At 43.8% G+C, this 25,696-nt stretch overlaps 1 protein-coding gene across 1 annotated transcript in view; it reads left to right on the top strand.

The window, feature by feature from the left end:
- Window positions 1–25,696, top strand: part of C2CD3 (C2 domain containing 3 centriole elongation regulator) — a 2,415,762-nt gene that overhangs the window by 665,363 nt on the left and 1,724,703 nt on the right. The window contains exon 13 of the mRNA XM_044072855.1: window positions 4,344–4,565. Coding sequence (XP_043928790.1) covers window positions 4,344–4,565 — 222 coding nt within the window. The remainder of the gene's footprint in view (window positions 1–4,343; window positions 4,566–25,696) is intronic.

Raw genomic sequence — 25,696 nt, 5'->3', positions numbered from 1 at the left:
AGAGTTTGCAGGGACTCCCTTTTTTGGTGGCTTTATTCCCGAGAGCTTCGGGAAATGGAGACCATTTGTGATGCTTCAACCCCAAGCCACGGTAACCACGGACGCTTCTCGCCTTGGGTGGGGGGGGGGGCATTGCATGGGAAGAACCGTCCAAGGCACGTGGACCCCTATAGAGACCGTTCTGCATATCAATGTTCTGGAGATGAGGGCGGTGCTTTTAGCATTGCAGGCCCTTCAGGACCTTCTTCCTCCAGGGACTATTGCAATTCAGACAGACAACATGGCGGTGGTCTGGTACATCAACAAACAGGGAGGAACCAGGTCTTACCCTCTTTGTCGAGTGGCCATGAGAGTTTGGAAATGGGCGATTTCCACCAACCATTTTCTGATAGCATCGCACATTCTGGGTCAGTCCAATATTCTAGCGGAAAGCTGAGTCGTTCTATCCTCACACCTTACGAGTGGTCTCTGAACCCCTTAGTACCGAAACAGATCTTCCTCAGATGGGGTCAGCCTTGCTGCGATTTCTTCGCGTCTCCTTCAAATGCAAAGTGCAGCAAAATTTTCACTCTAATTCCCCCACTGGGGGAGAGCCCCAGAGACGCTCTAGTTCATGCTTGGCCATCTGGTTTTCTTTAAGCTTATCCTCCTCTCCCGCTAATGATGATATTTCTGCAGAAAGCTCGTCGGTTGGGGAGCAAAATAATCCTCATAGCTCCATTCTGGCCTCATCAGATCTGGTTCTCGTATCTACGCTCTCACATCATAGCTCCTCCTTGGGTCTTAGATCCCATTCCGGATCTGATTTCTCATCCTTCGGGATTGCAAACTCCAAATCTGGATGACCTCAAGCTCACGGCTTGGTTGAGCCAGTTCATTAGTGGCTAGGACTCCCGGTATCTCGTCTCCCGTAAAATCTATCCTGGTAGCGGCACATAAGCCCTCTGCCAGGAAGATCTACAAGAATAAATGGAAGCGTTTCTCCATCTGGGCCAGACATAGGGATTCGGACCCTTTTACGGCTCCCATTCCAGCAGTTCTTGAATTTCTTTCCCACATTTTTCATCAAGGGGCCAGTTCTTCAACTGTGAAGGTTCAGATGGCAGCCATTTCTCATTTCCACATCGGGGACAACCCTGGTCCCTTGGCTTCCTCTAAGATATGCAAGACTTTCTTGAAAGGCACCTTTCTGTTAAGACCTCCTGTCAAGAATGTGGTTCCTCCATGGGACTTAACTTTAGCTCTTCAGGCTCTAACTGGCCCACCTTTTGAACCTGCAGCTTCTGTTGACTTAAAATTCTTATCTTGGAAAACTGCCTTCTTGATTGCAATTACTTCAGCTAGAAGGGTATCTGAACTTCAAGCCCTTTGTACAAAACCCCCATATCTGATCTTCCATAAAGACAGAGTATCTCTCAGGACTAATCCTTCATTCTTGCCTAAAGTGGCCTCCGAGGCCAATATCAATCAAGTCATCAGTTTTCCTGTTTTCTTCCACAACTTTCAAAAGAAAGGGGAATACAGACTGCACTTGTTAGATGTGCATAGACAATTGCGATTTTATTTGCACAGGACAGCTGCTTCTCGCAAATCGGAGCAACTTTTCGTTTCCTTCGCTAAGCCGTCCTTAGGCAAGCCAGTTACAAAAGTTACTTTAGCTAGATGGATATCCCACTGCATCTTACACGCGTATAAAGCTTCAGGTCGGCCAGAACCCTTGGGGGGTTCATGCTCACTCTACCCGTTCTATGGCTACCTCTGCAGCATTTTGGTCAAGAGTTCCCTTAACTTGGGCCTCTTCTCATACCTTCATTTCACACTACAAGCTGGATCTGATATCCAGAGGGAAGAAAGCCTTTGGCTCCGCAGTGCTCCGAATATTCTTCCTTGAGGACCTCCCAGGTTTTTTGGTAGCTGGGGACTCTGTCCCACAGGTTGCTGATCAAATGAAGTTTACTTCAGATAAAGAAGTTATGTACTCACCATAACGTTCCATCTGAATAGGTAACTTCATTTGTCAGCAACCAACCCCCCCCCCTCCTTCCCCCTAACCTGTTTCGTGATCATAGTCATGACGGAATGTCTTCCTTCTGTTACGCATCAGGTTAGCGTTTCTCTTTTTGAGTATGTTTGGCTGTTGTTGCTTGATAAATTGGCAAACTCGATCTGAGGACTGGAGGGAGGTAGCAGGGTATTATGGGTAAGGGGGAGGAGCTGAGAGCTCAGATCTTTAGCTTGGAAAGCTGCCAGCTCGGATCCAGGTCGGATCCGATACCCACAGGTTGCTGACAAATGAAGTTACGTACTCAGATGGAACGTCATGGTGAGTACAGAACTTCTTTTTTCTGATGCTCTTCCCTGCTTAGTTCCATACTTTACAGAACAGTTACATGAAACAGAATCCCCATTTCAGAATGGACCCTGTGATACCTCAGGTTTGACATTTTGTACTCCAAACTTGGGAAAAGAGACAAAGATCTTTATATCTAATGACTGGAAAATAATCAGATGATTTTTTTTCAGTGCAGTAAAAGTAGTTCAGATTTGTTTCCTTTTTTTGTCAAATGATTGTGATTCTTGGGCATCTGAATTTGGCAGTGGATACTAAAGAGCAAGTAAAAAAGCAATGCTTATTCGCCCCCCCCCCCCAGTGGGGAGGAAACGGTGCTTACACCCCCCCCCCTGTGGGGAGGAAGCTGTGTTTATACATCCTCCAGTGGGGAGGAAGCGATGCTTATACATCTTCCAGTGGGGAGGAAGCGGTGCTTATACATCCTCCAGTGGGGAGGAAGCGGTGCTTATACACCCCCCCCAGTGGGGAGGAAGCAGTGTTTATACATCCTCCAGTGGGTAGGAAGCGATGCTTATACATCCTCCAGTGGTGAGGAAGCGGTGCTTATACACCCCCCCCCAGTGGGGAGGAAGCGGTGCTTATACACCCCCCCAGTGGGGAGGAAGCGGTGCTTATACACTCCCCCAGTGGGAAGGAAGCAGTGCTTATACACCCCCCCAGTGGGGAGGAAGTGGTGCTTATACACGCCCCCCCCCAGTGGGGAGGAAGCGGTGCTGATACACCCCCCCCAAGTGGGGAGGAAGCGGTGCTTATGCATCCTCCAATGGGGAGGAAGCAGTGCTTATAACACTCCACAATGGAGGGGAAGTGGTGCTTATACCCACACCCCCAGTGGAGGGAAAGCGGTGTTTCTATGCCTCCCCAGTGTTGGGGGAGCAATGCTTATACGGCCCCCCCCCAAAGTTGGGAGGACGCTGTTATACACCCCCCGGTGGGGAAGATGCAGTGCTTATACACTCCCCCCAAGTGGAGGGGAAGTGGTGCTGGTATGCCCCCCCCCCAGTGGAGGGGAAGCGGTGCTTATATGCTGCCACCAGTGGAGGGGAAGCACCCCTCAGTAGAGGAAAATCAGTACAGCAGCATTGTACACTCCGGTAGATGAGAAGCACTTTATTAGTTTTATTATTGTTATTGTTATTGTTGTTATTATTATTAATATTATTATTGTTCTTGTTATTATTATTATTATTAACATTGTTATTATTATTGTTATCGTTATTATTATTGTTATTATTGTTATTATTATTATTATTTTGTTATTATTGTTATTATTATTTTGTTATTATTGTTATTATTATTATTGTTATTATTATTGTTATTATTATTATTGTTATTATTTTGTTATTATTATTATAGTTATTATTGTTACTGTTATTACTATTATTGTTATTATTTTGTTATTATTATTATTGTTATTATTGTTATTATTATTGTTATTATTATTAACTGGGAAAGTAAAGTTTTCTGTGGACTCTTTCACTGCAGTCTGGGAAACAAAAGTAAGTATATGTATACAAGTACATTCATCAAACACACATATACACACACACATATACACACACACACATATACACACATATACACACACACACACACACACACACACACACACACACACACACACACACACACACACACACACACACACACACACACCCCGTAATGAAGCCATTGTGTCAGCACTGTTACACCTAGTGTTAAGGAAGCTTGGCTTCAGTACTGTCTGGATACTCCCATCATCCTTGAAACTCTTCTTTGGCAGTATTCACAACCAGAAGTACTGAAATTTGACTTTAGTAATTGTGTGGTCCTAGAATTGGTTAGCATTGAGTTAAGAAAATATTATGACATTAAATGTGCATGTAAAAAAAAAAGCTGTAAAAGAAACGTTGAGATTTTTATGAAGAGAAACCGTCCTTGATGCCAAGCTGTTGGTTTCTGCTGATAAATTTTGTTGCTGGGTAGTATGTAATAATTAATTCTGTTTTAGTCAATTACAGCTTGACAATTCCTTGTTGCCTGATGTGTCAGAGCCACAGAAACAGCGAAAATGCCATGTGAAGCTGAGTGTTGACAGGTTGACACTGCTGGGTCGTATTCATTTGGCAAGGGTTATAATAGAAACTCTCAGGATCCCACCAGAGAGTGCACAGACTACACCCAGCAAAAGGAGTAGCAGGGGGAAACCCCCGAGACCTGTGGCAAGAAAATGGTAAGCTTGTGGCACACCTGCATGCAGGTGCTTATTGCTGTAAATGGTAAGCTTGTGGCACACCTGCATGCATGTGCTTATTGCTGTCTTGTTTTAATCTCCTTGCATTGTTTATCCATCAGGTGTTTGTGATGTAATCTACTGATCCAAGTCTCCTATATGTTTCCCTGTATTTCATCAGCCTTATGCATGCTGTACAGTTTTGTGTGTACCTCCAACATTTTATCAGGATACTAACTGAAAGGTTAGGTAGCTGTGGCTGCCAGTACTTGGAATATTTATTTCACGATGAGATTGAATGGGAGTGAAATTAATCCTTCCAGAAATGGGGTGTGGAATACCCTCACTCTTTAACCACACCACCTATGACCTACACCCCTACAAACTCCTCCACTATCAAAGCAAATCAAGTGTATTCATACAATGTGACTTAGCCTTCTCCAAATACCTGCAAACCATAATAAACATTACCTCTCACCTACTATGCAGTGGCGATATCAACCCCAACCCAGGTCCAATAACAAGTCCCATAAGTCAAAATCAGCTAAAATACTAGCCTGCTTAAGAAAACATCTGATATTCTAATAAGTCATAACATAAGAAGCATCCTTAACAAAACCACTGAGCTCCATGCAGCCATAGCATTATACTTGGCTGGCATCATCATCCTCACAGAAATTTGACTTAAACCGCACATTAAAAATGAAGAAGTACTTCCCCATGGTTATAGCACACTGCAAAAAGACCGTGCAGCTAAAAGAGGAGGTGAAGTCGCTCTCCTGTATCAGAACAACATGAGTGTTGAACTATTTAACATAGAAATCCCTGCATTTAATAATGCAGAGATCCTCCTTCCTAAGGTAAGACTAAATACACAAAAACAGCTAAATATCTTAGGATCCCTCCAGGACATATCATCAAAACCCTAGAATCTCTTCTCCAATGGACATCAGAAGCCCTCCCCATGAAACCATTATACTAGGTGACTTCAGTATTGATTGGACTTCACTTAAATCACCCCACCCCTCAAATCATATTAACCTTTATGGCTTCTCACAGCATATACAAACCCTACTAAGGTAGACAAAACCTCAAAAAAAGAATCCATACTAGACTGGATTCTCACCAATCGCCCATCTTCCACCCACAATTTTGGTATACTACCCGACATTCTAAGCAACCACCTCCCAACCTTCTTCAACAGAGACCAAAACATTTTTTATTTTGAGTTTCAATGTGTTGACCTACGTTTGTTTATTGAAGTAGGCTTCAATATACATTATTTTTAGATGTACGTTTTTTACATTGTAGTAACTACATTCCTGTTTTAGGGTCGAGATGTTTTTTAGACTTTGTACAATACATTTGTTTGCTCCACATTTTATGTTACTTATTGGTAGGAGAGAATCATACATGTTGAATGACTTCAGTTTTGCATACAACTTCTATTCAGTATGCAATGTCAATTTTACTTGCTTATATGAGTACTTGAGTCTAATAGATGTACTACTAACCAGTCAACTTGTGAGTATGTTCCATATGACCAATAGTAACTGTATTTAAGGGAAGGGTGTGTTTTTAAATTTTGTCTGAGGAAGTCTTGGCATTTATCGAGACGAAAAGCGCTTAACGTTACGTTTCAATAAATTGCTGTTTGTGTTACTTAACTGTTCAGCGTGGTGGTCTGGATTCACCTTCAGCTTGTTTTTTGCTTGTTCAGTCTTTGGAAATTCTAAGCATATCATACATGTTAGGTTCAAACAGTCTCACGCCAGTATGTCATACACGTTTGTTATGTTCACACAGTCGCAGACCAGCATGTCATACACGTTTATTAGGTTCATAAGACACTCGTATGTCATAGTCAGCATTCCTAGAAGTCTTATTCAGGTCTTCCCTCTGCTTTTATAGGTTCATAGGTTTGTAGATGTGTACTAGGCTAACAATCACTGGGACCTTTTTAAGCCTAGCCATGCATCCCAAATCTCTGTCAAGTTCTGGTTTCCCTGGTATGTGTAAGCAGGGACTTGAGAGATGAAACATTTATAAGCAGGGGCCCGGGAGGTGAACCATTTTCAGGCTGCCTGTGTCATAGAGACATGGGTACTAAACCAGGAATGAGTTCCCCCGCAGTTCATTGCTGTCTTATACTGCATTACTGTCAGACTCATTTTTTATGCATAGTGCCTAACATTTGTCTGATATTTATTGTCTTCAAAAATCTTTAGTCAAATTGCCAATAAGGTATTGACTTTGGCTTCCTTACTCCAAATTTTAGCCAAAAGCAACAGCTTTTCTTGTTTTATATTTTAATTTCATTCTTTTTTTAATAAAGTTGAAACAGGAAGTCTTGGATAAGGTGGTAAAAACTCTTGCTAAGGTGAATTGTCAGAATTGGCAACTAAGGAGTCCCATTACATTGGGACATGAAACAGTGGAATTTCAGCATCAAAAATGTAAAATGTTTTAGTTATACAAAGCCATCTCTGCAAATATTGTAAAACCTTGAAAAGGCATTCTTCTTACAGGGGGAACTTCATTTCCCCCCTCCATATCACTCTCAAACCTGGAAGATCTTTCCTTACCCCCCACCCCGATCTAAAAATATGCTCTCACCAAGGTTGTATTAACTTGGAACAGGGGAAGGCTGTAACAAACCAAATAAGACATCCCCTTTTCCCCCTTCCTTAGAGTAGCCTTAACTTGGAGTCTCCTTTTGGTGTGATTAGCAACGTTACCACAGCTGACACTTTGCTGCATCAGTAAAGTCTGCATTTAAATAAACACAACACTTTTAGTGCCCGCAGAATGAAATATAACAAACTGTAGTGTTCAAAATCAGTCTTGACCCCATTCTAGGTATTGATTTCAGCTCATGTCTGTAGCATATTGGAATTTGCTGTTTAGTTGTAGTCAGGCAGTAGTGTCACAACCAGACACTCGAAATGAGCTTCAGAGGTGTTATTTCTGAAACTAATTTGCAAAGCATAATTCATTGTGCATTACATCTAAAAACTAATTTGTTGAGCATAGTATGTAACATACGTTGCTGTTGTTGCCAGTGACTTTGGCTAGAACCTAAGATTTCAGTGATCTGCACTGCAACTGCATAATGAATAGTGCGCTTATATAAATGAAACGGGTACCATTTCAGAAGAGTATCTACCGTTGAAAGGCCTTCACCCTTTTCATTCCTTTTTACTTCTGGTCATCATACATAGCAAAAAAAAAAGGTGTTGGTTCAGTATTATGACTGATGGTCATGGCTAGAGATCCCAAAATTACTGCCTAGTTATGCATCGGCATTTAAAGACATGTTGATCGGCGTGCTGTGGGAATTCACTTTCCCATGGGACTATTTCTCAGGTGTATTGTTATTGAGTTTGTCCATATCTGTGTCTATTGTTTGTTGTGAGAGAGAGACATGAGTGCACACTGTCTGCTTTATTTTTTATTTACATTTATTTAAAGTGTGTTTACTGTGGTGGAGCACTGAACCTAAAGCCAAACAATAAATAAGTCAAGCAGTTTATGTTTGCAGTAAAGTGGTCAGTAAAGTAAATTACAGTAGAATATGAATATGGGGAGTAATAGTTAATGGTAAATAGTGATCTGATGAAGCCCTGACAAGGGCGAAAGCACTCGTCTCTTGTTTTAATTTGGTAAACCATGGTTTAAACAAGCAATTTTCAGATTGAATCCTGTTTCCTTATTTTTAGTAAGAATGCAAAGTGATCTTTGATACTGATCTTAGATAAGATGTTGCGACAATGGCCTATTTTAATAATTTGTATGCCAGTATCAAGCTCAGTTGTTCCAGTACAACTAGTTTTCCCGTTTTTGTTTAGTAGTGGTTAATGTTGGGGATGGGAATAATGCAGCCGTATATAGAGTTAGACCTGTGCCGTTCTGAAACGTATAAAGATAAGCAGTTCGTATGAGAAGGAGTTAATTATGTTCTTCTAATGCCTTTAGTTTCAGATGCACACCACTGGAAAAATTGTCACCCACTGCCAAGGACTGTAAACTTGTATGTTAATATGTACTGCTTGTGGTATTTGTGCAGATGTGTTACTTAGGCTCTGTTAAGCCCTTCTGTTATGCAGTTTTGATTGATGCGCTTGTACTGGGGGTCTTCAAGATGATGCACATTTAGTTTACTCAAATTCTGAATTGCAGTTTGAATTATTGATTGTGGTGGTGATGTGTAATCCTTTTATGGAGAAACTATGATCATCATTGTGGAGTTGGGAATGAAAATGAAGGCTGTACATGGGAATGAAAATGAAGGCTGTACATGGGCATGAAAATGAAGGCTGCACATGGGAATGAAAATGAAGGCTGCACATGGGAATGAAAATGAAGGCTGCACATGGGCATGAAAATGAAGGCTGCACATGGGCATGAAAATGAAGGCTGCACATGGGCATGAAAATGAAGGCCGCACATGGGAATGAAAATGAAGGCCGCACATTGGAATGAAAATGAAGGCCGCACATGGGAATGAAAATGAAGGCCGTACATGGGCATGAAAATGAAGGCCGTACATGGGCATGAAAATGAAGGCCGCACATGGGCATGAAAATGAAGGCCGCACATGGGCATGAAAATGAAGGCCGCACATGGGCATGAAAATGAAGGCTGTACATGGGCATGAAAATGAAGGCTGTACATGGGCATGAAAATGAAGGCTGTACATGGGCATGAAAATGAAGGCTGCACATGGGAATGAAAATGAAGGCTGCACATGGGAATGAAAATGAAGGCTGCACATGGGCATGAAAATGAAGGCTGCACATGGGCATGAAAATGAAGGCTGCACATGGGCATGAAAATGAAGGCTGCACGTGGGAATGAAAATGAAGGCTGTACGTGGGCATGAAAATGAAGGCTGTACGTGGGCATGAAAATGAAGGCTGCACGTGGGCATGAAAACGAAGGCCGCACGTGGGCATGAAAACGAAGGCCGCACGTGGGCATGAAAACGAAGGCCGCACGTGGGCATGAAAATGAAGGCCGCACGTGGGAATGAAAATGAAGGCCGCACGTGGGAATGAAAATGAAGGCCGCACGTGGGAATGAAAATGAAGGCCGCACGTGGGAATGAAAATGGAGGCCGCACGTGGGAATGAAAATGGAGGCCGCACATGGGAATGAAAATGGAGGCCGCACATGGGCATGAAAATGAAGGCTGCACATGGGCATGAAAATGAAGGCTGTACATGTCATTTTTACCAGTAGCCTGTCTAGTACGTAAGAGAAGGAATTTAATTTAGCTATGTTTTAAAAGAAGGGATCCCACAATCTGCTGAATGAGTAACCAATCAGTTTTTTAATCACTGCACAGTGATATTCTGGAAAGGGGCAAAAGTAACATTTGCATATTTTGTGTGAAGTCGTTTGAAGAGAGCAAAGGTTCGTTTTGGATGCAGGAGCAACTATAGAAGCCCATATTCTAACCAGAATTGAAAATATCTGTTGCTTATAGTTTCTCTTGCTGCTGGAGACAGACTGTGCAAGGCTTTCCATGAACAGAGTACGATTTTTGAATCTTTGCTTTGCTGTTTTCTGGTCTAACCAGAGGCTTAAGTATTTGAAGGTCTTTGTTTCCAGGGCCTAAAGGGTTTAGTCTACATTGTGCTATATTAGGGGTATGTGATTACATGTTTTCAGATGTAAGAGTAGGTAGTCTGCTAAATATTTTATGGGATGTCTAGGTCTGTAAATTGCCACATCTTCTAAACAGAGTGTTGAGATTATGTGGGTGGTCAATGGATAATCTGTTAATAAATAGAGAGAAGAACAGAGGAGCAAGACTGTACCATTGGGATATGCCTTCTGTGAGTTTTGTCAGACTTGAAAAGAAAAAGTCATTTTGAAGGAGCAGTTAGAGGTAATCTTGGAACCAGTTAGTGGGAATGGGGCTAAAACCTCATGCCAGAAGTATATCCTTTACTTCTGTAAGCTCACATTCTCATTGTAACGTAAATGTTTACCACTCACCCACTTTTCACTGCGTTATTTCATCAATCACTGAATGTATTTCTCACGCCTGGTTTCTTTTACCCCAGGAATATTGCCTTTATCTTAGGCAGTATCATTTCACTCTGTGTTTATCACTAGCTATCCGTGCTTACTCTGGTGTCTTGTATTCTTGTACATTATGCTTTGATATTTGTTATTAATTACTATTGCATACTCCTATGCTTTGATATTTGTTATTAATTACTATTGCATACTCCTATGCTTTGATATTTGTTATTAATTACTATTGCATACTCCTATGCTTTGATATTTGTTATTAATTACTATTGCATACTCCTGTGCTTTGATATTTGTTATTAATTACTGTTGCATACTCCTGTGCTTTGATATTTGTTATTAATTACTGTTGCATACTCCTGTGCTTTGATATTTGTTATTAATTACTATTGCATACTCCTATGCTTTGATATTTGTTATTAATTACTATTGCATACTCCTATGCTTTGATATTTGTTATTAATTACTGTTGCATACTCCTATGCTTTGATATTTGTTATTAATTACTATTGCATACTCCTATGCTTTGATATTTGTTATTAATTACTATTGCATACTCCTGTGCTTTGATATTTGTTATTAATTACTGTTGCATACTCCTGTGCTTTGATATTTGTTATTAATTACTGTTGCATACTCCTGTGCTTTGATATTTGTTATTAATTACTATTGCATACTCCTATGCTTTGATATTTGTTATTAATTACTATTGCATACTCCTATGCTTTGATATTTGTTATTAATTACTGTTGCATACTCCTGTGCTTTGATATTTGTTATTAATTACTGTTGCATACTCCTGTGCTTTGATATTTGTTATTAATTACTATTGCATACTCCTGTATGTTCTATACATTATATTGTATTTTAACGATCATGTCTCTGGTGTCTGTACTCTGAGACAGAAGTTGGTTCAGTGAGATGAGGGCCGCACCTCAGTAACCAAACTTTAGTCAATATGAAGAGAGTGATCCACCATATCAAACACTTTTAATGGGTTTGTAAAAACTACTTTAGTGAGATGCCCCTTATGGATGTTAAGTACTCAGACTAGAGACCGTACTACTCTAGATGTCATTATTACAAATATGATTATAGCAAGCTCAGATGGTCATAAGCCTAGTACTTATTATACAGCAGGAACTTCTTATTGTTACATTTGTTAATGTCTGTTATGTACTTCACAGATAAAGATCTTAGTTGTCTACTGATGTACTATGTTCTTCATCTGTAAATATGATGTAAGTAATTGCTATGTAAATTGTTAATCGCTATGTAATCCAATGTAACTACTGTCTGTTTATTTTAACTGTGAAGCTTTTCTCCCCGGGCCTCCGCTGAAAATGGACCTACGTCCAGTCGGACACTCCGGTCAACAAATATAAATAAATAAATAAATAAAATAAATGAGTCACCAATGTACTGATTTTACTTTTCTGTCTAAGTTTAAGTTTCTACTGCCTTGTAATCTGCTATTGTTCACTTAACCCCCCCCCCCTCCATGACACCAGCTGAAATAGTAATAGAATGGGCATTTCCCAAACTGAAATGTCCCATCCTTGACAAACTATTAAACAGCAATGATTGGTCACCACTCATAGGTTCATAGGTAAGTACTAGGTTAGCTGCCCTTCTCGACCATTTTAAGCCTATCCAATTTTTCTTTTAAAGGTGAGAATCAAACCTTGTACCTTCTATCTGTGAGGTAAAACCCTTAACCATTACAGCAATCCCCAATCACTGTACTAAATAAATGATCAAACTATTGCCTTGGACTACTTACTTATTTTTTTATTTTCCATTTGTTTACCAGGTTAGTTCGACTGGACACAAGGTGACCGTTTTCAGCAGAAGCCCAGAGAGAAAAGCTCCAGATACAGAGTAAAAAGTTATATAAACATAGCTATTTTGTACAAAGAGCATAGAATATATAAAAGGAGTAAAATCAGAGTTTTACAAATGATGCAGCATACAGTGGTTAGAATATTGAGAAACAGTTAAGATATTATACAACAAATATACAATTGCTTGAACATAAATTCAAAAAGAAGTTTCCATAGGCAAACAGAGTCAAAAACTAGAACTCATAACTATAAATGTGGCCTAACCAACTGGTTCACAGTACTGTGCATTAAGTGAAACTACAGAATATACCTGTAATCTAGGGATGGTGAAAGTCAGGAAAAGGGGAAATTAGTCTGGTTCTGTACAGGAACATATCCAAGTTTTGAATAGGAGATCTTTAGTAGGGATTTGAAACTATGTTTACTATTTAGACATCTAATGTCAGTGGGTAGAGAGTTCCAGGCCTTAGCAACTGCATTGGAATAAACAGATTGGCCTGAGCTATGTAAGCAATTGGTAATAGACAGTAGGGCGGTATTGGAAGATTTTAATTGACGTGCAGTATTATGGAAGATGAGCAGACTAGAGAGGGAAGGTATTTTATTTGGTTGGTATAGCAGTTGATGGGTTAGGAGAAGTTGATTGTATTTTAGTAGGTTAGGGAGTTCTAACCATCCTAGTTGTCTTAGAGAGAGGCAATGGTGAGAACAAAACTTGGCATTGGTTGCAAATTTTGAGATTTTATTGTAGCAGGTAGATAGTTTTAGAAGCTCAGATTTGTGTAGGTTAGTTAGAACTGGGGAAGCGTATAGTAAGGTGAACAGTAGATGGGTACGAGAGACAGTGATTCGGGATTCCTGTGTGAGGAAGCTAGAGTGAACATAGTTTTTTATGAACTTTGGCAATTTAGTGCTATATGTTTATTGAATTTTAGGTTTTGGTCAATAGTTACACCTAGTAGCTTGGCTTGAGTTACTGGTGCGATAAGGGTATTGTTAGAGGATATTATTGAGAATGGAGAAGTAGGGGTGAAAGTTTTGGATGGGTGGAAGATCATGAGTTGGGTCTTAGATGGGTTTAGTATGAGTTGGGAGGAATTTAGCCATTTTTCTATAGTAGTGACGTTTCCTGGGTTCTGTCTTGGAGTAATTGTAGAGAGGGTGCTGAGCAAATAAGGGTGGTGTCATCAGCATACTGTACTATATTAGTTAGTTGGGTAGCCGAGGGGAGGTTATTGATAAAGATGGAACGTAGTAAGGGATGAAGAATGGATGCTTGCAGAACACCTTGTCCCACGGGGAGGGAGAGGTGTGCCATTTAACAGCTTGCTACTTCATCAGTATCTTCACTTCTTTCCAAGACGCACTATTCCCATGATGCCATTTAACAGCTTGCTACTTCATCAGTATCTTCACTTCTTTCCAAGACACACTATTCCCATGATGCCATTTAACAGCTTGCTACTTCATCAGTATCTTCACTTCTTTCCAAGGCGCACTATTCCCATGATGCCATTTAACAGCTTGCTACTTCTTCAGTATCTTCACTTCTTTCCAAGACGCACTATTCCCATGATGCCATTTAACAGCTTGCTACTTCATCAGTATCTTCACTTCTTTCCAAGATGCACTATTCCCATGATGCCATTTAACAGCTTGCTACTTCATCAGTATCTTCACCTCTTTCCAAGGCGCACTATTCCCATGAGTGTGGCGCAGACTTACAGGACAGAAATGCCCGTGGTAACCAATGATAATAAAAACACAGTGAAACCATGCGATAACACACGGGCAATGGGGAAGCAAAACGCCTGTAATAATACGCTTCACCTAAACTACCTCAACTCTGATAACACTAACCCAAATCGCTACCCACTGTGCCAAATCTATCTTAAGAAATAGATAAATGGCCACAACAAATAATCTGAAACATTCTGGAAAGAGGTAAAAGAACTAACACAGCAGCATATTAAACCTAATTCAGTAAAATGTAATAATCCCAACTGGACTGACAAATGCAAAAACTTTATGATTTTGTACAGTTCAAGACCTCACTAGATGTTCATCATTCTCACTGCTGCAGTAGCCTTTGGCTATTTAGGTTGTATCCTGCCTAGGATACAGTAATCGGCCAGCTTCACAGAGCTCTGGTTTTCTCTCATACCTGCACTCTGACTGCTGATTACCTAGCCCCTTGGAGAGAAAGCAGCAGTCAGATAACCGGCCAGCTTCACATATTTCTGGCTTCCTCTCATACCTGCAGTCTGGCTGCTGATTAGCTAGCCCCTTGGAGAGAAAGCAGCAGTCAGATAACCGGCCAGCTTCACAGAGCTCTGGGTTTCCTCTCATGCCTGCACTCTGGCTGCTGATTAGCTAGTCCCTGGGAGAGAAAGAAGCAGTCAGATAACCGGCCAGCTTCACAGAGCTCTGGCTTCCTCCCATACCTGCACTCTGGCTGCTGATTAGCTAGCCCCTTGGAGAGAAAGCAGCAGTCAGATAACCAGCCAGCTTCCCAGAGCTCTGCCTTTCTCTCATACCTGCACTCTGGCTGCTGATTAGCTAGCCCCTTGGAGAGAAAGCAGCAGTCAGATAACCGGCCAGCTTCACAGAGCTCTGGCTTCCTCTCATACCTGCACTCTGGCTGCTGATTAGCTAGCCCCTTGGAGAGAAAGCAGCAGTCAGATAACCGGCCAGCTTCACAGAGCTCTGGCTTCCTCTCATACCTGCACTCTGGCTACTAATTAGCTAGCCTCTTGGAGAGAAAGCAGCAGTCAGATAACCGGCCAGCTTCACAGAGCTCTGGCTTCCTCTCATACCTGCACTCTGGCTGCTAATTAGCTAGCCCCTTGGAGAGAAAGCAGCAGTCAGAGTATAGATGAATTCAGTACTTCTCTTGGCGCTTTGAGATGAAGCAGCCCAGAGGGTTCAAAGAAGCAGCAGTTGACTCTAAGCTTCATTTCTGAAAGATAAGTCCCTGTAGGGGAACCCTTCCACATAGAAAATATTGCCCTTTTAAGAAAATGTTAGATATTTTATTTGCGGACTAATAGCGTTTTTTCTCCTTTAAGAAAACCAATATTCTTGTACAATATTGGAAGTTTCTTGTCAAGAACTGCTATTTGTTTTACAACAGGGCTTATTTCTGAGTCCTGGGAATTACTTTTGTGGGGAAAAAGAGAGTACCACAGTGCGTTTGAGAACTTTTATTTGTATGTGTGAGTTTTGAGGATTCCAAAGTGCTTTACTGGGCAGACAAGATTTAAAGTTGAATGGTTGAGTACACTTTGTGACAAGTTACCTAGAGTTCTATCAGTGTATGTCAGAAAAGGGATTTTTAGTTGTGTCAAGAACTTGTGTATTGCTTGCTTGTACTTTTATTTTTGAAAGGGGGCTGTGTGGGGAAGTGTAAGTGTGTGCTGTTCACGAACACTTGTTTGACAATGTACCTTCTAAACAACTCTTCCATCAGCATGTACTGGCAATTAGCCTTTTTTCTTGGTGACCGCATGGATACTTACTCTGGTCCTGCTGGTTCTTCTGCCATATCTTAAAAGAAAAAGGCATCACAACAAAGAGCCCTTACCTCCACTGTGGGCTTAGTTCCTCAGCCATTTGTGTTTGACACTCTAGTGCTGACTGTTGTTCCTGAGACCAATCACTTATGGCTTCTGGCTCCTCTAGTATAGCTTCTTTAGCCATCATGGAGCAGGACTAGGCCACATCCACTACAGCTGTTCCATCGTCCAGTCTTGTATGGGAGAGTCATCTTCTTTGGGTCTGGAAGATACTCTGTTTCTCTCAGGGCAGCCAGGGAAAGAGACCTCTTTGTCAGTGTTGAAATACTATCCCCTGTTCATTTTTCTTCCAGGGAGGTCCCTCAAATAGGCATTGCTGATCAGAGGACATGGTGTCTATTCCTAGAGATGATTTCCCTATCTTACCTTAGCAAGGATATTATTGCAGGCTGTTAATCCTGGAACTCAGAAATCCTTACCAGAGTGCAATCTCAGTAAAGAAATTCCTGAGGAAATTTGAGAGGAATCTGACATTGACAGAGACAGGCTTCTTCTTCTGGAGATAACCATGCCCAGTACTCTGACTCTGAGGAAAGTTGGGTTCCTCCAGCTGCCTTGGATGAGTTTTCCTTTTCTGAAACTGTTTCCTGGGTGAATGATGGATCTCTGTGGGGACCATTTTATATTCCCCCTGAATCGAGGAGATAGATATGTTGCAAGTGAATGCGCCACATGCTACAGCTATCCTTCCTGTTTTGTCAGCCTCAAAGAATGTATCCACTGCCTGTGACCCTGACTGCCGAACCTCAGTGTCCAAAAAGAGGCTGATGGACTTTATAAAGTACCTCAAGTGAACAAGTTTGTGTTTTGTCATCTTAGATCTGATCCAGCAGCAATGTAAACATTTTCACCAGCTGGAAAGAAACAATGTTAAGTTGTCAATCTCGCCTTCATTCTTGCTTGATGGGTTCGGAGCCGATCCTCGGCTCCGACTCGGCACTTGCTAAGCTCGAGAGTCACTTTTACCAGCTCGAGGCAGCCCCATATCCCATGATGCAAGGCGGTAAGTTCCCAGATCTCGTTTGATGACAAAGGGCAATAGCACCAAGCATAAAAACACTTCCAAAAGGAAGAAAGAAAACTTACAGGATGGAGAAGGACCAGGTCTGAATGGTCTTCAGCATAATAATTTCTTATAGAAAGGTCTGTCCAGGCCTGGGGGAAGGAGGGAGGGTCGCAAGAAAGAAGGCGAGAAGACAACTAACATGGACGTTATGGTAGGTACATAACTTCTTAATGTTAAGTTGTCAATCTCCTTCATTCTGCTTGATGGGACAGGTCCTAGCACCTCTATCCTGGGTGGCTCAATGGAACAGACTCTTGAGGACTGTAGAGCCAAAACTGGCTCTGTCCCTGGAGGCCAAGTCCAATTTGTAGTGGGAAACAAAAGTATGAGGAGTGGCCCAAGTGGCGCTGCACAAATAGTGTCTAAAGGAAGTCTAGCTTGAAAGGCTGTAGAAGTAGCTAAGCTCCTAGTTGAATGTGCTTTAGGTTTTGAGCACAGCTGTTTTTCCCTGAGCAGATAAATTTCAGAGATGACCGAAGAAAGCCATCTAGACAAGGTCACTTTAGAAACAGGAAGGCCTTTCTTATTATCCGCATAGGAAACAAAAAGTTGATCAGATTTCCTAAATTTTTTTGTTCTGTCCAAATAATATCTGAGTTGACGGTGGACATCAAGATAATATGTCCATACCTGGACGACTGCCTGATACAAGCGGACAACAAAAACAAGCTAACAGAAGACTTACAAAGAGTCATTTGCTTACTGCAAGCCCTGGGATATACAGTCAATATAAAAAAAATCAAGACTGATACCATCCCAAAGAATAACCTTCTTAGGTGCAGAATTGGACACAGTAAAACAGATGGCATTCCTAACTGCAGAAAAACAAGAACAACTTCCTCTCTACTTCTTGGCATTAACAAAGCAGAACAAACTAACAGCAAGGAAAGTACTGCAGGCCTTGGGCTTCATGGCATCCTGCATAATCCTAGACTGCATATGAGAAAGCTACAGTGGTACCTGAAGAATTTATGGTCTCAACACAGGCACAGCCTAGAAACCGAAATATCACTAATCCCATGCCTGAAACAAGAGTTCCTATGGTGGGTTCAGGCATGCCAGTCAAACCCAGGTTTGCCCTTCCACAGCATTCAACCAAGCCAAACCATCACAACGGACGCCTCAGACCTCGGTTGGGGGGCCCACATGCTGGACAAGTGCATACAAGGCTTATGGACTCCAGATCAGCTGCACCTGCACATAAATCAAAAGGAAATGCTGGCAGTAAAACTAGCAATCCAGAATTTCAGACCATTCCTCCAAGAAGGGCAGTTGATGATAAGGACAGACAACACCACAGTCATGTGGTTCATCAACAAACAGGGAGGCACTCATTCATACCCTCTATGCCGGATGGCACTGGACCTATGGAATATGGCTCTGAGCTACAACATTCAGTTACAAGCAATTTTTGTACCGGGAAAAGAAAACATCCTAGCAGACATATTAAGCAGAACTACCTCGGATGCTCACGAATGGATGCTACACCCGGACATCTTCAAGGTCATCACAAGGAAATGGGGACTGCCACAAATAGACCTATTCGCATCCCCACTCAATCACCAGCTCAAGAAATTCTGCACAAGGACGTACCACCCACTTGCTTGGAAGGTGGACTCTCTATCCTTCAGTTGGAAAGGCCTGACAGCATATGCATTCCCACCTCTTCCTTTGATGCACAAGGTGCTATTGAAAATCAAAGAGGAACGTCCAAGGATCATTCTGATAGCTCCAGACTGGCCAAGACAACATTGGTACCCATTACTGAGGAGCATGTCTCGGGGCAAATGTGGACACTACCCTGATTCCTTTGCTGTTAACTCAGAGCGGCTACAACACCCTGCATCCAAACCTGAAAACTCTGCAGCTGACTGCCTGGAACATTACATAAGAGCAACTAACCCAGATTTATCCCAAAGGGTTAAAGACATTATCCTTGAGGCCCGCAGACCCTCAACAAGAAGGAACTATGCAGGAAAATGGAAAAGGTTTCTCATTTGGAGTACTGAAAGGGGAAAAGTTGTGTCAAAGGTAGACATTGCCAACATCCTGGAGTATTTGGCAGAGCTTTTCCATACAGGCCTGTCCTATTCCTCCATCAAGATACATGCATCAGCTATTTCTGCAGAATACAGCTTGATCCCCTGTCTTCTCGCATCCTCTACTCAGGCAGTTTCTGAGAGGAATTAGAAATGTAAAACCTCCTAGGAAACCACCATTACCAGCATGGGACTTGAACTTTGTGCTAGAAAAATTGACACTCCCCCCTTTCGAACCAGCAGCAACAGCAGATCTTCAACACCTATCCTGGAAAACTGCTTTTCTGCTGGCAATTACCTCAGCAAGAAGGGTTTCTGAGCTACAGGCTTTAATGGCAGTACAACCCTTCCTAATCTTCCATCAAGATAGAGTGTCCATGAGAACAAATCCTACATTTATGCCTAAGGTGGTATCCAGAGTGTCTTTAAACCAGGCTATCCACCTACCTACCTTCTTCCCCAATCCACAGAACAGGGGGGAAAGACTGCTGCATACTTTGGATGTACATAGACAGTTGCGCTACTACCTGGACAGAACCAAGGGCAATAGAAAAACTGACCAGCTTCTGGTAGCATATGCAACAGGAAGGGAAGGAAAAGCAATTTCAAAACAGACAATCTCCAAGTGGATAGGAAATTGCATCAGATTCTGTTACTCCTACCATGGAAAGCAAACTCCACAGAACATAAGGCCTCATTCTACAAGGGCTACAGCCACTACCACAGCTTTCTTACGAGGAGTGGCTACCAAGGACATTATAGAGGCTGCTACTTGGACCTCCGTGCATACATTTGCCAAGCATTATAACTTACCTTTATACTCTAGATCCCGAGCAGGGTTTGCCACTGCTGTTTTGCAAGGGATCCTAACTACACCATAATTTCTTCTTCCTCCTCCCTAGTTTGGCTATGGTATTCTACCTATTTGTAAGGACTGCAGATGCATCCTTGAAGGACATAGTACAGTTTTGTACCTACCATAAATGTAGATGTCCGAACAGGAATGCATCTGCAGTCAGGATTACCCACCCTCCTTCCCTCTGTGGTATTCCTAGGGTATTTGCCCATCTAATAGCTAGCTGGGGATCTCTTATGGTGTATTTGTTTGTATATATGTACATACATGCTTATTTTTTGTGTTTGCCTTCTACTATTTGGAAACATTGGCATTTATCCAAAATTTAGCTATCCAAGAGGGCAACTGGCATCTGGGGCAAGAAACACTGAGGAAAATGGCGTCGGCAGATGCCTTTATACCCGAAGAACTGCAGCTATGACGTCGGGTGAAGTGCGACACCAGCCGAGGCCAGACCCAGACTTTGGAATCCGGCCGACCGAAGGGCTGCCTGACGACAGGACAACCCATTTGTAAGGACTGCAGATGCATTCCTGTTCGGACATCTACATTTATGGTAGGTACAAAACTGTACTTTTCCTTTAGCATGGTAGAACAACCTAAGGCAGGCCTTCAAGAGGTGTGGTGAGAGGGGCCACGAGCTGCCTCCCCCCCTGATGGCCACACACTGTGTGTTGTGTGCTTAGGAGTACAGCTCCTAGAGACTTCCTGTTCGTTCTGCATGGGTTTCAAGCCCTTCGTGTTGATAGGCAGGAATAACAAGTTAATTCTTAAGGACCTCCTTACTTCTGAGGCTGCTGCCCCCCTCCACCCTGGCTTCTGGGACTCAACCTCTGTCAAAGGACTCTGGGGATGGGGAGAAGTATTTTCCCAAAGACCGTCACAGGCCTAAGAAATGGTCTCCTGACCTTGCATCTCTTGAGGAACCTCTGGCCAAGTCTCAGCCGGACCAGACCAGAGGCTCACCTTGACTCCAGTCTCCTCGTTTTTCACCAGAGAATTCCCGGGGCTGTTCACCCTTCTCTGCCTCTCTTAGTGCCACTCCAGGCCCGGGTCGGTGGCTTTTGCCATTCAATCCACCCGTAGTCTTTTCAAAGCCGAGGTCAGCAGGATGATGCGGAGGTTTATCCGGACCCAGATGAGTCTTGTCTTCCCCCTCACCCTCCAAGGCTGGGAGCATGCAGTCTACTTTCCTTCCGATCCGTCCCCTCCCCGGTTTTGGAGCCATCAGATCCGAGGTTTCCCAGTGTCAGGGGGGTCGTCACTGGTGTTCCCAGGTACCCTGATGCCGACCATTGCCCTGAGTGGCTCAGCTCCAACCATTTCGGTGCCTTCTGACTCTCGGAGATGTAGTCTTGGTGCCGGATCCGAGGGGATGGTGTCGGCTTTGAGGTTTTCGGAGTCAGCCCTTCCACTCGGAGACTCTGAACCTGGAGGCTCAAATCTGACTCCCCCTTCGGTGCAGAGGGTGGTGGGTCCAGTTTTACTCTCCTCTGCTGTTGAGATTTGTTCGCCTTCTGCTTTCGATATGATGGAGCCATTGAGATGCTTGACTATGTCTTCCTTGGAGTCTATCCTGTTTTCCTCTTTTTTTCTGGCCCGGAATTTGCCATCGTGCCCCCTCAGGAACAACCTGTCACCACTCTGCCCCATGGGGGCCCCCCAGTTGCTTCCTGAGGTTTCAGAGTCGTCCTCAGAATCTTTCCCTGAGGAACTCCCTCGGAAACATATGTGCAAAAGGAGGCACTTGGACTCCTCACCAGATTCCCTCACAGAAGACACCGACTTGGAGGAAGGGGAGGGTTCCATTGGATCACCCCCAGATGATGCCTCCTTTAGAGATATAATGGAAATCCTGCAGCAGTGTGGGGGGTGGTATACTCAAAAACCCAACCCAAATGAGTTGTGTGTTTCTGGAGACATTTGGCAAAGGACCTCCTGGGGGTCCCCTCCCATGGATCCTCTTGTGGACTTAATTTCATCTAGGGGCATGGAAGGAACTGGACATGGTTGAGCCTATTCTCAAATGCCCAGACAAAGTTCTCAGCACTCTGATAGGCAACACTGGTCGAAGGGATCCCTGGTAGTTGTGGCAGCCACTAAGAAAGAGCTCGCTCAGGAGAGCTCTTCGGTCCATCTGCTAGACTGAGAGTTGTGGGAAATGGACCATTTTAGGAAGCGGACTAGCACGTCAGCCACGTTTGCATTGCGTGCTCTGAATTACATGGCACATGTCATCAGACTGCAGTGGGACCTGGTCATAGAGGTTGCTGTGTTTGCTCCAGGGTCCATGTCGGCAGAGGGAAGAAGGTGTTCTCTTCCTGTATAGCCACCCTTACTTCCATTTCCAATACTTGCATGAGGCACTTATCACATGTTACTGAAGGTGCCTCTAGGGCAGCCAGAACAGGTGTAGCCATCAGGTGTTATACCTGTCGCCGGCTTTGTGCTTTCTCGGAGCCCTTCAAGGCATCATTTAAAAAAGCCTTCATGATGGTTCCACTCTTTTGGTAAGACCATTCAAGACACCTTGGTCCAGAGCAAGAAAGATGGGAAGACCTTGTCTTCTGTTGGGATTCACTCCTCAACCCCGTAATGATCCTTTTCCAGGAATCAGCGTGGGGTAAAGATGTGGTTTCAAAATTCTCAGGGTTTTTCCCACAACGCTCTGGACTCATCATCCTCAAGAAGCAGAAGGGGATGCGATAGACACTTCCCTCGTGGCAGAGTGAGCCTGAGGAACCAGTGGTCTCAGGACCTTCTCCTGGACAGACCCTCACCAGCAGCTTGTCTTTGGAGGCAGTCGGGGGATGTCTCTCTCTACATCCAACAGCCTGGGAGGCAATCACAAATGATTGTTGGGTGTTGCAGATTATATCCAGAGGATACTCAGTCCACTTTCTTCAACCCCCAGTCCCCTGCCAAGCACTTCCCGGACAGCCCACCCACGCAACAGGATGAGACAACAGTGGAAATTTCCAGGCTGCTCGAAAAGCGAGTCATCCAGCCCCTCCCACCGACCAATCTTGGTCAGGCAACTATTTCAGGTTCTTTTTAGTGCCAGAGAAAACGAAGGACTTAAGACCCATCCTGAATCTTTCAACCCATAACCTGTCAGTTGCCAAGACAAAATTCCGGATGGTCACTCTCCAATCCATTCTGCCCTTTCTGCAGATAAACGACTGGATGTGCTCGGTGGACCTCCAGGACACGTACTATCACATCAAGTTGAACAGGTGCTCTTTGAGGTTCCTCTTCTTCCAGCTGGGAGCTAGTCATTATCAGTTCAAAGTGCTGCCCTTTGGGCTCACCACTGCCCCCCAGGGTGTTCAAAGTGATGGCAGTAGTGGCGGCTCACTTGCGGTTGCAAGGGTTCCATGTCTCCCCCTGCCTGGATGACTGGTTCCTTTCTGCTCCCTCCAGGCATCGACTTTGTCAAGCCAGGGATCTTCTTCTCAAGGCCGCTCACCATCTCTGCATAACTATCAACCTCAACAAGTCCCAGCTGGTCCTAGTACAAGTTCTCAACTTCACTGGGGCTTGCTTAGATACGATTCAAAGCAAGGTGTTTCTAACTCCGGACAGACTGTTATCCCTTCAACATCATGCTTCTTGCATTGTTCAAGCTCAGTGTCTCCCTGCGGAGATGGTTCTTCAGGCGTTTGGGTCCATGCTGGCCACGATAACTCTTCATCCAACAGCTCACCTTCATACAAGGGTCCTCCAATGGACTTTGGCAGTTCAGTGATCATTGCTAGAACTGCCTTTGTCTCATCTGGTTCAGTTATCTCGAGCTTGCAAGGATTTGCTCCCCTGGTTCCTTCAATCCCCGGATGATCTTTTGGGCTGTCTATTTATCTTTCCCGCCCAAGTGATCACTGTGACCACAGATGTCTCCCTGCTCGAGTGGGGTGGTATTGCAAGAGAAAGACAGTTCAAGGCACGTGGTCTTCTCAGGAGACTGTCGGCATATCGACATCCTGGAGATGAAGGCAGTGCTGTTGGCATTGCAAGCTCTTCATGCCCATCTTCCCCAAGGGACGATTACCATCCAGACAGACAATATGTCTGTAGTCTGGTATATCAACAAATGGCAGAGACCAGATCTTACCCCCTTTGTCAGGAAAGTATGAAACTGTGGGAGTGGGCGATCTCCTCTGACCATTTTCTGGTGGCAATGCACATTCTGGGGAGGTCCAACAAACTGGCAGACAGGCTCAGCAGATCTATTCTGATGCCTTACGAGCGGTCACTGAATCCTTCAGTAACGGAACAGATCTTTCTAAAGTGGGGTCAGCCTTGCTACGATCTCTTCATCTCTCCTTCCAACATGAAGTGCAGTGAGTATTTTGCTCTGAACCTCCCTCCGGTGGAGTCCCTCAGACATGCTGTAGTTCATGCTTGACCCTCCGTTCTGCTGTATGCTTATCCTCCACTCCCTCTGATTCCAAAATTCATTCAGAAAGCTCGACGGCTAGGGAGCTTACTGATCCTCATTGCCCCTTTCTGGCCTCGCCAAGTTTGGTTCCCCTCTCTGTGATCTCATGTAGTATGTCCTCCATGGACACTAGATCTGGTTCCATATCTGATCACACATCCCTCAGGGATCCTGCACCCAGACTTACCCAGCCTGAAGCTCACGGTTTGGCTCATCCAGTTCCAATGATGGTCAGGACTCCTGGGTTGTCTTCTCCTGAACCTCACAGCTTGGCTGCTCCAGTTCCAGTGATAGTCAGGACTCCCAGGTTGTCTTCACCTGAACCTCACAGCTTGGCTGTTCCAGTTCCAGTGATATGACTCCTGGGTTGTCTTTTCCTGAACCTCACAGCTTGGCTGCTCTAGTTCCAGTGATAGTAAGGACTCCCGGGTTGTCTTCTCCTGAACCTCACAACTTGGCTGCTCCAGTTCCAGTGGTAGTCAGGACTCCCGGGTTGTCTTCTCCTGAACCTCACAACAGCTGCTCTCCAGTTTCCAGTGGTAGTCAGGACTCCCGGGTTGTCTTCTCCTGAACCTCTCCTGAATCTCACAGCTTGGCTGCTCCAGTTCCAGTGATAGTCAGGACTCCCAGGTTGTCTTCTACTGAAGCTCACAGCTTGGCTGCTCCACTTCCAGTGATAGTAAGGACTCCCGGGTTGTCTTCTGCTAAGAAGATTTTGGTAGCAGCTCACAAGTCTTCCACCAGAAGGGTTTACTCCAGTAAGTGGAAGCATTTCTCCATATGGGCTTCTCAGCATGATTTGGTCCCCTTTACTGCCCCATTTCCCCTTTTTTGGAGTTTTTGGTGGATATTTTTAATCATGACGCTAGCTTTTCTACAGTAGAGGTACAATTGGTAGTAGTCTCCAATTTTCACATAGGAGAGAATTCAGCTTCTTTGGCTTCATCCAAGCTTTGTAAGGTCTTTTTGAAAGGTACCTTTCTACTTAGGCATTCGGTCAAGGATGCAACGCCCTCTTGGGATCTCACCCTAGTGCTACAAACCCTAGTTTCTCCTCCCATTTGAACCAGCGGCTACAGTTAACTTGCAGATGTCCTTCAAGGATGCATCTGCAGTCCTAACATATGGGTTGTCCTGCCTCAGGCAGCCCTTCGGTCGGCCAAATTCCAAAGTCTGGGTCTGGCCTCGGCTGATGTCGCACTTCACCCGACGTCATAGCTGCTGTCAGTTGGGTATAAAGGCATCAGCCGACGCCATTTTCCTCAGTCTTT

Source organism: Protopterus annectens, chromosome 5.part1, assembly GCF_019279795.1.
Source record: "Protopterus annectens isolate FY-2018-M chromosome 5.part1, PAN1.0, whole genome shotgun sequence".
NCBI lineage: Eukaryota > Metazoa > Chordata > Ceratodontiformes > Protopteridae > Protopterus > Protopterus annectens.
Note: the sequence above shows the minus strand (reverse complement) of the source record. Positions and strands in the feature narration are given on the sequence as shown.